The sequence below is a fragment of the Ornithodoros turicata genome, unplaced genomic scaffold (genome assembly GCF_037126465.1).
Source record: "Ornithodoros turicata isolate Travis unplaced genomic scaffold, ASM3712646v1 ctg00000911.1, whole genome shotgun sequence".
Classification (NCBI taxonomy): Eukaryota; Metazoa; Arthropoda; class Arachnida; order Ixodida; family Argasidae; genus Ornithodoros; species Ornithodoros turicata.
The window spans coordinates 72,362-89,186 of NW_026999415.1; the positions used below are offsets into that span (position 1 = coordinate 72,362).

Genomic DNA, 16,825 nt, shown 5'->3' on the forward strand with positions numbered 1-16,825 from the left:
AAACACCAAAAACTTTCTTTCATTCTGAAGCGTAAGTGGCGTAACATCTTCCTCACTAGGAACAAACAAGGGAGTACATGAAGATACAAAATATACATCATGTCACACTTTTTTACTTGCACTCCAACTTGTACTCCGTACTAGTGTCTACGGCTTATAGACTAAAACTCACCCACTACTACTCTCTTCCTGTGACGGACTGTAGTCGTCGTCATCTTCATCATCATCATCATCAGTTTCAGCAGGCTGGCTTCCTGTGTTTGAGTTTGCGGGAGTCGGGGCTGTTGTGCAGCTCGTGTTGACAGTGGCGTTTCTTTCAACTGGCAGTTCCCATGGCTCTGTCTGACAACCCCGTTCCTGCAGTGCTTTCGCAGCTACGTCTGTCTGTGTATCTGCAATTTCAGGTGGAGATCTAGTGAAATGGCTGCATGCTTATTATATTGGAAAGAATGACATGGAAGCAGACAAGTTGGTGATCACAAACATCTGAGATGCAGGAACGTGAAAAATACATGACAACAATTTCAAGTGCACACAACAGAACAAGAACAAGGCTCACATTAGCAAAAGGTTCTTTATTATGCAAAACCAAAGGATCAAGGAAAATGCAAAGGGAGCAATGAACATACTCTTGGCAACAGCCAGGAGACAGTGGCAATGTTGTCATAAATTGTGAGATGTTATGGCCATGTTGTCAACGTCTCTGACTTTCTGCTTACAGTATTCAATTCTCCCTCCACGTTTCCTCTGACCTCTTGTTTTTGCAATATAGGTTTTTCCGCTCGTGTGAATCTTGTTCTGTTGTGTGTATTGCTTCTGTCTGAATCCAAAACTCCCTGAAGCTTTTCCAAAGAAGACCTGTTCCCTACAGTTCCCACTTTGGAATTTGCTACGTAACATGCTTGAGTTGTACTTACATGTTGATCGGTGCACCACAACTGGTTTTGTTTTTGTCATGCTTGTAGGTGAACGATACTCCTGTAAAAACACATGAGGTGATATTTTATTTCTTTAACAATATATTTCAATTTCTTTAGTTTTCAAATGTGTTCTGTCACAGGCATGTGCTGCCACAACATCTTGAAGCACATTATTTTCAGCTGTGTCACAATAATTGCATTACAGGATGCTGGTACCCTTTTTTCTGGTTAACCTTACACCGACTAGCGGCTTTAATTGTAGGGCTGTACTAGTTCACTCAAACCTGAAATTAACGTGTTTACAAAAATTTCTCAATGTCTATGATGCATATGTGAGCATATTCAAATGACAAAGCCAAAGCTCACCAATTTACGTGGGACCACCACAAACATGCGTGGTGATGATGGGATGGCGTTCTCTTGCAGCACTGGACTTGCTGGCATTTGAGGAGGCTGAAAAAGAATAATGTGATTTATTATTATGTGATTTATGTGATTTACTGAAATTCAGTGAAAGAAGCTGTCTTACTGTTTGCAGAGAACACACGGGTGGATGCCGCAACAGTGGTGAATGTTGGCTGAGTTGCACTTGTTTTGGGGCCTGGATAATGGAAGAAACGAGATTACCTATGGTTCTCACGAAACAGTAATTTCAACGCACCCTCACGCGGTCATGTTAGAAAAGTGATATGCTGCTGCTGCTTGGTTTGCCCTGCTATTTCCAGCAGGGTGCACCAAAACTACAGCTAGCTAATGTACAACTACCGTGCAGTAGAATTACAGCACATGTTTTGACAGGGATATGCGAAACTGAGTTGTAGGCAGGCGATATTTTCTGAAGCACCTGATTTCTAGAATGAACGATACTCACTATAAACAGGACTTACCAAAACAACACGGCGTTTCGATGGACCGTCGTCGGCATCCTTGGGCAGTTGTAGTGATGGGACAGCATCATCGCGAAGTTTTTTGCTGACAGGTCCCATTATGGCCATGCGGTACGCTTTCGCATCGAAGTGGTCCTCGCATACAAACATTGTCTTTGGCAGGTTCTCCACAGACACATTCTGCTGTCCAGTAAGTTCTAACCATGACGACCTACGAGGTTCGTCATTCGGCACACGGTGAAATCTCAGCTTCGGCGGTTGATTCTTTACGCGTCGGTGGGGGCACGTTGCGACTATGCACACTGGAGGCATATTTCGCAAATGCTAACTACAGAAAAACAGCTATATACAAGTATTACTTACAATTAACTTTGAAATTTATATATTTACACGAAAACAAACAAAACAAGACACCACAGAGGAACTTAGAGCAGAACGAGCATGAAGCGAAAGCAAACTAGAACTCACAACTCCACAACGCGCACGTGAGATTCCGCAACTGTGGCGTCGGCTCGCGCTGTGCTGCGTGCTGTTGCGCGGAAAACGTAGTGCGCGTGTGATATCCAAATTGAACGCATTTCTTTTCCAGTTTGAGTCTGTAACTGGTCAGACTTTGAATGGAATAAGACTCACGATCATCTAATCAATTTCCGCAAGCAAAATAAAATAATACGTTGATTTCTTGATTGTAATTGGTGAGAAAAGTGCTACGTCAAAATGACGTAAAGTTAGAGCACAGGGCGGAGCTAACAAGCGAAAGAGTGCAGTGAATATTTCATCCGTATTCAAGTGCCTTTTGAATTTGAGCGCTAGTAATTACAAGGAGCTTTCACTGTACAAGTTTGAATAATATGACTCAGAGAAATGCGCACCTTGCATACCTGTTTACGGCCCCTTTAACCTTGATCAATCCAGAGGGGTGCATATTCTACATGAACTGACCGGTCCACAAGGCATCAAATACGTAAAAGGTTCCCCTAACATAACCTTGGTAAGTCTCGACGGGTGCATATTCTACATAAACTGATACACTCCCCAACATGTGAAATACATAGCAGACTCTCCTGACATAACGTTGGTCAATCCCGAGGGGTGCATATTCTACATGAACTGACCGGTCCGCAAGGCATCAAATACGTAAAAGGTTCCCCTAACATAACCTTGGTAAGTCTCGACGGGTGCATATTCTACATAAACTGATACACTCCCCAACATGTGAAATACATAGCAGACTCTCCTGACTTAACCTTGGTCAATCCCGAGGGGTGCATATTCTACATGAACTGAACGGTCCGCAAGGCATCAAATACGTAAAAGGTTCCCCTAACATAACCTTGGTAAGTCTCGACGGGTGCATATTCTACATAAACTGATACACTCCCCAACATGTGAAATACATAGCAGACTCTCCTGACATAACGTTGGTCAATCCCGAGGGGTGCATATTCTACATGAACTGACCGGTCCGCAAGGCATCAAATACGTAAAAGGCTCCCCTAACATAACCTTGGTCACTCTAGACGCGTGCGTGTTCTACATAAACTGATACTCTCCCCAACATGTGAAATACATAACAGGCTCACCTGACTTAACCTTGCTCAAACCCGAGGGGTGCATATTCTACATGAACTGACCGGTCCGCAAGGCATCAAATACGTAAAAGGCTCCCCTAACATAACCTTGGTCACTCTCGACGCGTGCGTGTTCTACATAAACTGATACTCTCCCCAACATGTGAAATACATAACAGGCTCACCTGACTTAACCTTGCTCAAACCCGAGGGGTGCATATTCTACATGAACTGACCAGTCCGCAAGGCATCAAATACGTAAAAGGCTCCCCTAACATAACCTTGGTCACTCTCGACGCGTGCGTGTTCTACATAAACTGATACACTCCCCAACATGTGAAATACATAACAGGCTCACCTGACTTAACCTTTCTCAAACCCGAGGGGTGCATATTCTACATGAACTGACCGGTCCGCAAGGCATCAAATACGTAAAAGGCTCCCCTAACATAACCTTGGTCACTCTAGACGCGTGCGTGTTCTACATAAACTGATACTCTCCCCAACATGTGAAATACATAACAGGCTCACCTGACTTAACCTTGCTCAAACCCGAGGGGTGCATATTCTACATGAACTGACCGGTCCGCAAGGCATCAAATACGTAGAAGGCTCCCCTAACATACCCTTGGTCACTCTCGACGCGTGCGTGTTCTACATAAACTGATACTCTCCCCAACATGTGAAATACAAAACAGGCTCACCTGACTTAACCTTGCTCAATCCCGAGGGGTGCATATTCTACATGAACTGACCGGTCCGCAAGGCATCAAATACGTAAAAGGCTCCCCTAACATAACCTTGGTCACTCTCGACGCGTGCGTGTCTACATAAACTGATACTCTCCCCAACATGTGAAATACATAGCAGGCTCTCCTGACTTAACCTTGCTCAAACCCGAGGGGTGCATATTCTACATGAACTGACCGGTCCGCAAGGCATCAAATACGTAAAAGGCTCCCCTAACATAACCTTGGTCACTCTCGACGCGTGCGTGTTCTACATAAACTGATACTCTCCCCAACATGTGAAATACATAACAGGCTCTCCTGACTTAACCTTGCTCAAACCCGAGGGGTGCATATTCTACATGAACTGACCGGTCCGCAAGGCATCAAATACGTAAAAGGCTCCCCTAACATAACCTTGGTCACTCTCGACGCGTGCGTGTTCTACATAAACTGATACTCTCCCCAACATGTGAAATACATAACAGGCTCACCTGACTTAACCTTGCTCAAACCCGAGGGGTGCATATTCTACATGAACTGACCAGTCCGCAAGGCATCAAATACGTAAAAGGCTCCCCTAACATAACCTTGGTCACTCTCGACGCGTGCGTGTTCTACATAAACTGATACTCTCCAACATGTGAAATACATAACAGGCTGACCTGACTTAACCTTGCTCAAACCCGAGGGGTGCATATTCTACATGAACTGACCTGTCCGCAAGGCATCAAATACGTAAAAGGCTCCCCTAACATAACCTTGGTCACTCTCGACGCGTGCGTGTTCTACATAAGCTGATACTCTCCCCAACATGTGAAATACATAGCAGGCTCTCCTGACTTAACCTTGCTCAAACCCGAGGGGTGCATATTCTACATGAACTGACCGGTCCGCAAGGCATCAAATACGTAAAAGGCTCCCCTAACATAACCTTGGTCACTCTCGACGCGTGCGTGTTCTACATAAACTGATACTCTCCCCAACATGTGACATACATAACAGGCTCACCTGACTTAACCTTGCTCAAACCCGAGGGGTGCATATTCTACATGAACTGACCAGTCCGCAAGGCATCAAATACGTAAAACGCTCCCCTAACATAACCTTGGTCACTCTCGACGCGTGCGTGTTCTACATAAACTGATACTCTCCAACATGTGAAATACATAACAGGCTCACCTGACTTAACCTTGCTCAAACCCGAGGGGTGCATATTCTACATGAACTGACCGGTCCGCAAGGGATCAAATACGTAAAAGGCTCCCCTAACATAACCTTGGTCACTCTCGACGCGTGCGTGTTCTACATAAACTGATACTCTCCCCAACATGTGAAATACATAGCAGGCTCTCCTGACTTAACCTTGCTCAAACCCGAGGGGTGCATATTCTACAAGAACTGACCGGTCCGCAAGGCATCAAATACGTAAAAGGCTCCCCTAACATAACCTTGGTCACTCTCGACGCGTGCGTGTTCTACATAAACTGATACTCTCCCCAACATGTGAAATACATAGCAGGCTCACCTGACTTAACCTTGCTCAAACCCGAGGGGTGCATATTCTACATGAACTGACCGGTCCGCAAGGCATCAAATACGTAAAAGGCTCCCCTAACATAACCTTGGTCACTCTCGACGCGTGCGTGTTCTACATCAACTGATACTCTCCCCAACATGTGAAATACATAGCAGGCTCTCCTGACTTAACCTTGCTCAAACCCGAGGGGTGCATATTCTACATGAACTGACCGGTCCGCAAGGCATCAGATACGTAAAAGGCTCCCCTAACATAACCTTGGTCACTCTCGACGCGTGCGTGTTCTACATAAACTGATACTCTCCCCAACATGTGAAATACATAGCAGGCTCTCCTGACTTAACCTTGCTCAAACCCGAGGGGTGCATATTCTACATGAACTGACCGGTCCGCAAGGCATCAAATACGTAAAAGGCTCCCCTAACATAACCTTGGTCACTCTCGACGCGTGCGTGTTCTACATAAACTGATACTCTCCCCAACATGTGAAATACATAGCAGGCTCTCCTGACTTAACCTTGGTCAATCCCGAGGGGTGCATATTCTACATGAACTGACCAGTCCGCAAGGCATCAAATACGTAAAAGGCTCCCCTAACATAACCTTGGTCACTCTCGACGCGTGCGTGTTCTACATAAACTGATACTCTCCCCAACATGTGAAATACATAGCAGGCTCTCCTGACTTAACCTTGGTTAATCCCGAGGGGTGCATATTCTACATGAACTGACCAGTCCGCAAGGCATCAAATACGTAAAAGGCTCCCCTAACATAACCTTGGTCACTCTCGACGCGTGCGTGTTCTACATAAACTGATACTCTCCCCAACATGTGAAATACATAGCAGGCTTTCCTGACTTAACCTTGGTCAATCCCGAGGGGTGCATATTCTACATGAACTGACCAGTCCGCAAGGCATCAAATACGTAAAAGGCTCCCCTAACATAACCTTGGTCACTCTCGACGCGTGCGTGTTCTACATAAACTGATACTCTCCCCAACATGTGAAATACATAGCAGGCTTTCCTGACTTAACCTTGGTCAATCCCGAGGGGTGCATATTCTACATGAACTGACCAGTCCGCAAGGCATCAAATACGTAAAAGGCTCCTCTAACATAACCTTGGTCACTCTCGACGCGTGCGTGTTCTACATAAACTGATACTCTCCCCAACATGTGAAATACATAGCAGGCTCTCCTGACTTAACCTTGGTTAATCCCGAGGGGTGCATATTCTACATGAACTGACCAGTCCGCAAGGCATCAAATACGTAAAAGGCTCCCCTAACATAACCTTGGTCACTCTCGACGCGTGCGTGTTCTACATAAACTGATACTCTCCCCAACATGTGAAATACATAGCAGGCTTTCCTGACTTAACCTTGGTCAATCCCGAGGGGTGCATATTCTACATGAACTGACCAGTCCGCAAGGCATCAAATACGTAAAAGGCTCCCCTAACATTACCTTGGTCACTCTCGACGCGTGCGTGTTCTACATAAACTGATACTCTCCCCAACATGTGAAATACATAGCAGGCTCTCCTGACTTAACCTTGGTCAATCCCGAGGGGTGCATATTCTACATGAACTGACCCGCCCCGCAACGCATCAAAAACGTTAAAGACTCCCGTAACATAACCTTGGTCAATCTCCGTGCGTGCATATTCTACATGAACTAACCTACAGTCACACCCACTCTCCAACGTGTCAAATATGTAAGGGGCTTCGATTGACCTGTCTTAAATATTTTTATTAGTGGCCAGTGTATAAATAAAGCAGCTGGAAAACAAGAAGCAAGTAAAACGGTGACCTTATGTTCGCCTTGAGAGTTACGAGCGTAAGCGTTTGTCCGGTGAGCTTTTGTCTGCGCCCAGGGAGGTACACCGTACGAGTGGTGCAGTCCCTCGAGAAAGTTGTCTGATTTCAGGGAAAGAATCTGACCAAAACGCATTGTGTAGCCAAAATAGTTGTTCTTAAGCCAAACACCACAGCACGTTGTCCTCTACTCTAGCATTACATGATAACTCATTGCAGTTATGCTCCCACATTTGACCCGAACCTGAAAACCATAAACTCCGAATTTAAAGTTATCCCAGCATTTTCTTCCACGTTGATATGTTATCTCTCGTTGCGCCGTTAATTTGTCTTCCTACACTCTTAGAAAAATGTGTAGAGCAGTTACACCTGTTAGAAGGTAATAGTTGTCACTATATGTTGTGCCTAAAAGGTTGCAAAGTTCTATGTGCTATGTGACTCTCAAAACAGAACTTCCACGCGTAGCAGGTTTTCCCGCTTCTGATTCGGTCAGCCACGGAGGCGTACGCCTTCCGGTAGTAATTTGGATAAATGATGATTTCATTTACCACCACTTTTTACACCCTTTATTAGACGCCATGTTGACGTCGGTGTCAACTATAGAAGTTACCCCCTTTTCACACCCTTCTTTCTTTCTTCTCCCTAACTTGAATGGGGAATGCAGCGGAAAGTACAACAACAGGAAACGAGAAACCTCAGTCAGGAGGTTACCGCATAGTTTTGCACGGCGTCGCTTCGTATTTTACACTTTGCCATCCTTGTTTCTTTCTACTTTTTCTTCTCCTCTTTGGAATACGTAGTAAGCAACACGCGTCTTTTTTTTCTAACATGTTGCGTTCACGTGGCTGTGTGTCATCCCTCCTTTTTTTTGTTCGTGTACGTGTTAATTGCGTATTCTGCGAATCCATGCACCACACAACAGTTTCCACGCTCTGTATAATCTGAATCCCTATCTCGGTCATGGCCATAATCTTAATTACGGTTGGCGTCGAATTTTGTTTATATCCCACGTGCACATGTGGCTGTGAACGCGTGCTTGCAAAGGAAATGCCATGTACAAGGTACTTACTGGAAAGTCAATTCTCGTCGAGGACTTTTCAGAAATCTCATTAAAAACCTACTGGAACGGTCCACGTACAGAGATTTATGAAGGACAAAGGAATCACGTACGCCTGTATGGAGTGTCCTATAAAAGCCAGGCAGTTTCTGTAGTCTACACACATCTGCAGTATCCTCTCTATACAGGTAAGCACTTCTTTGAGAGATAACCGCTCTTTATTACTTCCTGTACTACATAGCATGGTTTGCTGTTTGCATTGCTTTGCGTTGATTATTATGTGGTGCAATGCAATTCAATACATCTAATCACTTCATAACCACGACTCCTTTGGCACAGTTCTAACCCTACCACGTTTGTGATATGATAAGACGTCGGTCTGTTCCTCCCTCAAAATATCTCGACTCAAAGATGACTCTGAAAAGCGAGGGCGTTGGAAAAAAGACTCCTGTAATAGTGTCCATTTATCATCAGAAAAGCACAACAGGCGAAAAGCGTATTTTCAACGTCAACGTCAAAGTTTTAGAACCCTAACTTCAGATGCGAAACTCGCAAGTCATGTTCTGAGGCTGGAACACATATATCGAAGGACAAACACATACGTGTTTAATATTTCTTTCATCATTTTTCACTTTCGTTGAAACTACACATGGCTGTATCGGAGGAAGTGAGGTTTCTAGCAAAACTATTTCTGAGGACTTCAAACAAACAAGTTCTTTTATTCTCTTTCTCCAGGAAAGTTTCAACGATCTCTTCGTGGACACAATGACGCCTCTACGTTTTACTGTTGTCTTCGTCCTCCTCTTTGGTAATACTAATATGGGATCTAATATAGGATACTGTGAAAGTTTGATCAAACCAAAAGCTTCATTATGAGAGCTGCGATTGTTTTCAACTGACAATTATTCTACTATAGCCGGAGGAGATGTCCTAGGATAGCACAAGAACCAGTAATTTATCAAGACCTCCTGCACCCCCCTAACACCGCCCAAATGTTCAGTGACACCCCCTAACTTTTTGACCTGTGTATCCCCTACAGGGGGTGCCCTTACGATTTCTGGTTTAGATACATGTCAGTGATGATATGTTATGATAACGTGACTATGATAATGACGCACCCCCACCCACTTTTTCCAACACTCATCCACGCTTGGAATTCTGGGTGAACCACTGAAAAGAACACACGGTGTTGGAAACACTGGCGGGTTCCGAACTACGGTTTTTGTCCCCGTCTTTTACCCCTAGCAGATTGCTCCAGGATAATTCAGCTTGAGTTAGGTTGAGACTTATTGCGAACCCACTGAAAAACGGTGATATACACCCCCCTATCATTTCCTTTTTCCTTGAACATGTCCTTCGCCCTAAGAGAGCAAAAAGTTTTCTACACGAAGGCTTTCCTCGTTATTCGGTAACTCGTTTAGAGAGATGAGGTAGTCACGTGAACAGGTGCTCAGGACGCGTAACAAGCTGACGAAAGCGCGTGACGCAACAGCTCACCTGGGGAACTTGAGAGTGCGAGAAACTCAAAATTTCCCTTTCTTTTTAAGGTGTATTTGTCGCCAGTGAAGCTGCACCTGAAGGACACGAGCTTGAACGTAAGTTCCTTTGGAATTACTAACTATGTTACCGTATATCCATCATTGTGAGGACTTTTCCCTTTGCAGGTCGTCAAGTTGCAGTCGACCTCTGCGCTTGTCTTCCGATCGTTTCCGATTCCGATTGCCCTAGCAGAAGTTGCACAAAGGCGAGCGGATGTATGAAATGCGCCGATGCGTCGCTATGCCTTTGTATTGATGTCGCTTGCACTGGGAACAGTTGCACATCGGCAAGCAAGTGTAAGACATGCTCCGTCCAAGGATGAACAACGTGGCTGACCGGCAACCCTTAACAACGAAACGATCAATTGCACGTATATGAAATAAGAGACCCTGGTCTTTTCTTTTACTAACATGGTCATAGGTGGCGGGAACTTTTGAGGGCAATAAATTGTACTAAGCAGCAGACATTGCGTTCGTTTATTTCTCTTTCGATTTCCTGTACAACTGCATTTACATGGGATCCCGTGCGCCTGCACAACTGCACGCCGTGCAGCGATAACAACACGTGCAGTCTGAAAGCCCAACTTTACTGCGTAACACTCTCGCCATCGACCATTTTTCCGAACGCTACATTTATCGGTTCACAGAAGAGTGGAGCCTTTTTCTAGGAATTATCGTATACATCCAGATCGTCCCGGAAAAACACGCGCAAATCTCGAAAAAGAACAAATCTACTGGTAAGAGGACAATATCATATTCTGAACAACGATTATCCTGAGCGTAGCAAGGGCCATTTCTCACTTGGCGACGCGGCGCAACCGTCGAGACTGACCATGTTATCTAAGGAGTGCCTATTTCACAAATTGGGGTGTGAGCCGGTTCATGTTGAATATGCGCCCGTCGAGACTGACCAAGGTCAGGCCAGGATTACCTATTAGGTATTACACACGTTGGGGAGTGTTTGAGTTTATGTGGAATATGCACCCGTATATCTGACGTATATACCCGTATATATATATGACGTATGTATATATGACGTAAGCAGTGCCTTTTATCTATTTCACAAGTTGGCGTGTGGGCCGGCCGATGTAGGATATGCACCCGTGAAGGCTGACAAAGAGAGCCTTCACCTGACCTAACCTTGGTCAGTCTCGACGGGTGCATATTCTGCATGAAGTCACCCAATCCCCATCGTGTGAAATACATAAAAGGCTCTCCTGACAAAACCTTCGCCACTCTCCACGGGTGCACAGTCTACATGAACTGACCCACTGCCACACGTCCAAATAACGTAAGAGTCTCCCATGACCTAAACCTTGGTCAATCTCGAGGGGTGCATATTCTACATGAACTGACCCACTCCGCAACGTGTCAAATATGTAAGAGGCTTCGATTGACCCGTCTTAAATATTTTTATTGGTGGCCAATAAAGCAGCAATAAATAAATAGTGCAGTGCAATAAATAAAGCAGCTGGAAAACAAGAAGCGAGTAAAACGGTGACCTTATGTTCGCCTTCAAAGTTACGAGCGTAAGCGTTTGTCCGGTGAGCTTTTGTCTGCGCCCATGGAGATACACCGTATGAGCGGTGCAGTCTCTTGACACAGTTGCTTGATTTCAGGGAAAGAATCTGCCTAAAACGCATTCTGTCGCCAAAATAGTTGTTCTTAGGCCAAACACCACAGCGCGTTGTCCTCTCCTCTAGCATTACATGATAACTCATTGCAGTTATGCTCCCACATTTGACCCGAACCTGAAAACCATAAACTCCCAATTTAAAATTATCCCAGCTTTTTGTTCCACGTTGATATGTTATCTCTCGTTGCACCACAAGGGAGACCGTTAATTTTTCTCCCTACACTCTTACAAAAATGGGTGAAGGGAATAGTTGTCACTATATGTTGTGCCTAAAAGGTTGCAAAGTTCTAGCTGCTACCTCACTCTCAAAACAGAACTTCAACGCCTAGCACGTTTTCCCGCTTCTGATTCGGTGAGCCACAGGGGCGTACACCTTTCTGTAGCAATCTGGATAAGTGATAATTTCATTTACCACCCCTTTTTACACGCTTTATCAGATGCTATTTTGACGTAGGTTGCAGCCATAGAAGTTACCCCTTTTCCATACCCTTCTTTCTTTCTTCCTATTTTGAATGGGGAACGTATCGGAAAGTACAACAACAGGAAACGAGAAACCGCAGTTATGAGGTTATCGCATAGTTTTGCACGGCGTCGCTTCGTATTTCACACTTTGCCAGCCTTGTTTCTTTCTACTTCTTCTTCTCCTCCTTGAAATACGTAGTAAGGAACGCGCTTTTTTGTTCTTTTTTTTCTGTCTAATATAACATGCTGTGTTTCATCCTCCCCGTTTTTTTTTTTTCATTCTTCTAATAAATATATCTCCCCGTACGTGTTAATCAACTTTAAAAAGAAGCATCCAGTAGGACATTCACTGCTTGTACAAATAAAAAAAAAACTAAGGCAAGCTGAAGTACGAAGTATTGCAGAAATTGAGGAAGCAATAAGAGGACCGATGAGCATCACCACCGCTAGCTTCCAAATGCGGCGCTGGGAAACTTGACGGAAAGACAAAAGGCGCAGCGGTGGAGATCGCCTTGCGGGGAGTCCAAGAGTCCACGACCCAGGTTGCAGACGTTGCAAAATATAAGGAGGAGTAATGCTGAGCTGGTTAATCCGTACCCGTTTACCGAGCTCCCCACATTTCATGCGAGTAGTCTCCAGACATCACGAGGAAACTGTAGGAAACGGTGAGTGTACTACATCTCGCCGCGTGGGACTCGAAGGAATTGTTAGGACAAGTGTCGCAGTTTCTCAACTTGTTGCCGGTCAGTTGTTTGTACTGTGACCAGGGCCGCCGGGGATGGGGCCAGTGGCGTCGCCAGGGCACGCGTCACCCGATGCGGGAGCTCTTTACGTCACCCTCCGCCCCACCCATGTCCCATTAACGGATACCTTTCCGTACCAGGCGATCACCATAAATACACGTATTACACCACACTCAGAAAGAAAAGCAAAAAGCCTCGTAGAAGGCTCCTTATTTTGTTTTTGGCGTCATCGTGCCGCAGAGAACGGGAGGAAGCGGCAGGGTAACATCGCATTACGGCCGAAGTCTCGTTACGGCCGAAAGTCTTATTACGGCCGAAAATCCTTTAATCCCCAAGTGTCTCGTTACGGCCAAAGTCTCAATATGGCCGAAGGTAATCTCATTACGGCCGAAGATGTCTCATAACGGCCAAAAAGAAAAAAGAAGCATCCACCATATTAGCTCTGTATATATTTCATGCTTCCCAAAATGTGTCCGAGGCGGTGTGCCCCCACGGCTTGTGTCGCACACAATGGTTCATGCACACAATATTGCGACAGTGTTTCATGCATCCCTCGTGAAATCTGTTTTTATTGTCATATGTATCACGCGATATTTGTATGTGTTACTCCATTTTCTCTCATTATTCAAGCAACATCCTACTCGTTGGTTCTGTGAGCAAACTGTGTGTGTGTGTGTGTGTTCTGAAAAGGTACTCCACAAGGGAGCCCACTGGGAGCTCCAGGAGCCACATGACCTATGATCAATGATCTTCTCCCCCAGTCAGGGGCGGATCCAGGGGGGGGGGCGAGATATACCTCTACCCCCTATTCCGGCAGATTTTTTCCTGCCGCACGCGCCGTCCTCCCGCCAATCCCGCGTGCGCCTTGTAGATCATAAATAAAGTTCTGGTGTGAAATGAAAGCGCAGCAGCTCGCCGTCTTACATGGCGACCCCCCCCCGTCTCCTCTCTTTTTTTTTAGTGCCCCCCCCCCCCCCGAGGATCTTCCCTGGATCCGCCCCTGCCCCCACTAGCTGCCTTCTACAATTTACGTCCACCTGAAAAGTACATAAGGCACTGAACAAAATGACATATGCTCTTGTTTGATGATGACCATAAGACATATGCTGTCAAGCAGACTTTTTTCCATATATTCAAAACATATTCAAGAATTATGGACAACAATGACAATTGCGTCATAATGATGCAGCTGCATAGCAAGGAAAATATTTCAGGAGGTGTTTTATGAGGCTTGACTGGAGGAGTCCCCCTCGTCAGTGCTTTATCCAGACCCCCCTAACTTTTTTGCCTGTGCACCCCCTACAGGGGGTGACCTTGCGATTTCAGCTTCAGATACGTCTGTAATGATATGTTAAGCTGTAATGACGTAACTATAATGATGACCTCCCCCCACAATTTTTTCCAACACCCCTCTCATGCTTGGGATTCTGGATAAACCGCTGCCCCTCGTTCATTTTCGTGGGGCACTACATTAGAGCTTATGCCACTGCACTGATGTCACAATGTTATAAGTGTGTGTCACTCTGGGCATTCGGAATTCCTCTAAGCTACAATATGTAAATTCATAATATCCGAAGGGTAAGCATCAGATGTTACCTGCAGGCTTCATGCTGAAACGCGTGTACGCAAAACACTTCCGCCGTGGTCGGCAAGGTCGTTAGTGTAATCATACACGCAAGACAATTGCGGGCACATGGAGTAGTGGCAGCAACCTGAAAACGATACATTTTCTTGTTATATATGAGTAATCAAAAATATACATTCCCACATGTTTCGTTTTGTCGTTTGTAGGAAGCGCTAGTAAGGGAACAGCACTTGGTCGGTCACATGCAAGCCACAATGCGGGAGGTGCCGATATTTCGATTACGCGATCGAAAATTAAAAGTCTAGAACCATGCACACTTCCCCATGCAACTACTTCCCCAGCATCGTGAGACATGACACCATGTATTCACGTATAGTGTAATGTGAAATGATATGCAGGAATGAAAAAGATGCCAACATACCTGTAATCCAGTGTCCCATAAGTTTGATTCGATTTTCTGGCAGCTACCATGAAGAGCAAATGCACGATTCACAAGTTTCGTTTCGCCATTTTCATTGCTGTTAATTTCGCAAGCGTCAAGCAATCCCACGTGACCTCCTTTGGATCAGTGAAAAGTGAAAATTATTCGCGTCATGAACATATATGTTCATCTCAGCACAAATCACGTTTTGCATGCTATAGACGGAGGGGGGATCAATACTCTTCCTTTCGTGTTTTGACATTTTGTTGTTTTGCTACTCTCACTTTGGAGTTCGGTTCGGATGGTGTCTAGCAACGTTGGGTACCTCGTTTCTTGTGGAATGGAAAAAAATGAGACGAATACGACGAAGAGGAGACTGGAACTTTGGTGGGACAGAAGCCGACAACTCCGTGACTAGTTATTATCTTCGGCTAGGACGCGCTTAACTAAGCGTTGTCCGCCCGATACAAAGGGCAGAGCCAACAACATCATCATCATCATCATCATGTGTGAGCGAGTGGTTGCTGTTTACAACGTGTTCATATATCGATATGTAGTGCTGTAATGTGCAAATTAGCGGACTTTATAGCCGCTCTCTATTTTCCGTCGTTGTCTTTCGAGCAGCGCGTGTTGTTCCGGTAAAAATCGAGTTGAATGAATCGCCACAGCCCCAACGTATATCGCGCAGTGTTGAGCAAGACCAAGTCTAGCAGGAATTCTGGTAAGTAATGCTTCCGTAGATTGTCTGGCTTAGTAGTGTGCTGTCCACACATAGTTGGATTCTCATACGAGTAATTTAAATGAATCAAAACAGCCGAAGTGCCTGTCATAGATGTAACTCGGTATCTGTTCGTAGGTTTCCGCCGTTTCTAGTTGGTTGCGCGTTTAGGAACAACAAATTTATTCGAAGACGATAAGATACCGACAATGCATCACCGTACAGCAGCATTTACTCGTATCATTGTGAGCCATATTTAATTTGTTAAGATTTGTCGTCGTATTTCTTCAACAATAAAAGCGCAAGTCGGCGTACTTGAATTGATCTCCTTGAACTGCTTACGTCGAACGTCTGCAAATGTTGTACTTATGTGCCTTCGCGCACCATACTAGGCACAAAAGCATATCTGATTAGAATAAATACTTCAAGAGGAAGTCATTCAAATACATTGTTATTTATAGCTGGTTTTCCATTCCAGGCATGGTATGTGGCTGCACGGAGGATTCCGAAAAAGAAAAACAACAACATGGCTAATAGGACGTTGCTGCCCAGGGAGTCCTGGCCGAAGAGGTGAGCGGTTAAGATCATCATAAGGTTCTGTTCTGAAGTGAGAAATTTTGTAGTAGTGCACGAATGTTAATTCGTGCACTACTTTTATAAAAAAAGAAACCAGAAATGGAAAGTTATGCATGCATCATTTCATGAATTGTAATGTATCACTATTTGATATTCACATGTTTCCATTAAGGGAATGAACTACTGAACCTATATTCATATCATGGTCATGCTCTGTGTTTACCTGGAAGTCACATTTTTAAGGCTTGTCATTCTTTTGTCTAGATGAACATTTATGTTAACCTTGTATGAAATAACAGACACGTATCAACACATGTGCAGCTTGTGCACATTAAAACCAGCCATGTAGAGACAAATGCTTGTTGTTTTTTTTTTTTTATATATATTCTAGCCTATTCATGGTTGCTCTTCGCTTCTTGCAGGTTTACTGATTCCAGAAGCAAGAAGCGAATGGAAATAAACTGACATCGACTGAGATAGGTGTTCCGTCTTGGCCAGTGACTGTATAGGATGGCTCCAAAAGCGTCACAACAAAGCCAATATTCATCTAGCTCTCTGCAAGTAGCTAACTCCACATAGTTGCCTGCTTCACAGCAACATCAACACTACCTTGTGGGAGTACACA

General features: G+C 44.8%; 1 protein-coding gene and 2 long non-coding RNA genes across 4 annotated transcripts in view; 1 reads left to right on the top strand and 2 right to left on the bottom strand.

Annotated features, from left to right (window-relative positions):
* LOC135375638 (uncharacterized) overlaps positions 1-16,825 on the bottom strand; it is a 97,313-nt gene that overhangs the window by 29,326 nt on the left and 51,162 nt on the right. Inside the window, exon 1 of one of the 2 annotated variants that reach the window (XR_010417311.1) lies at positions 10,019-10,037. The exons of the other annotated variant lie outside the window; for it this stretch is intronic. This is a non-coding gene — a long non-coding RNA (uncharacterized LOC135375638). Of the gene's footprint in view, positions 1-10,018; positions 10,038-16,825 lie in introns of those variants that run through there. 2 annotated transcript variants of the gene reach the window in all.
* Positions 169-2,890, bottom strand: LOC135375645 (uncharacterized). Its single transcript, XM_064608317.1, has 5 exons — positions 1,808-2,890; positions 1,450-1,521; positions 1,287-1,373; positions 918-978; positions 169-392 (listed from the first exon to the last, which is right to left on the bottom strand). Exons 1-5 carry the CDS (start codon positions 2,117-2,119, stop codon positions 169-171), a joined length of 756 nt encoding a protein of 251 aa, XP_064464387.1. The 5' UTR covers positions 2,120-2,890.
* On the top strand, positions 8,626-10,524 carry LOC135375637 (uncharacterized). The gene is made up of 4 exons (XR_010417308.1): positions 8,626-8,709; positions 9,257-9,329; positions 10,069-10,116; positions 10,186-10,524. It is a non-coding gene; the product is annotated as an uncharacterized LOC135375637 (long non-coding RNA).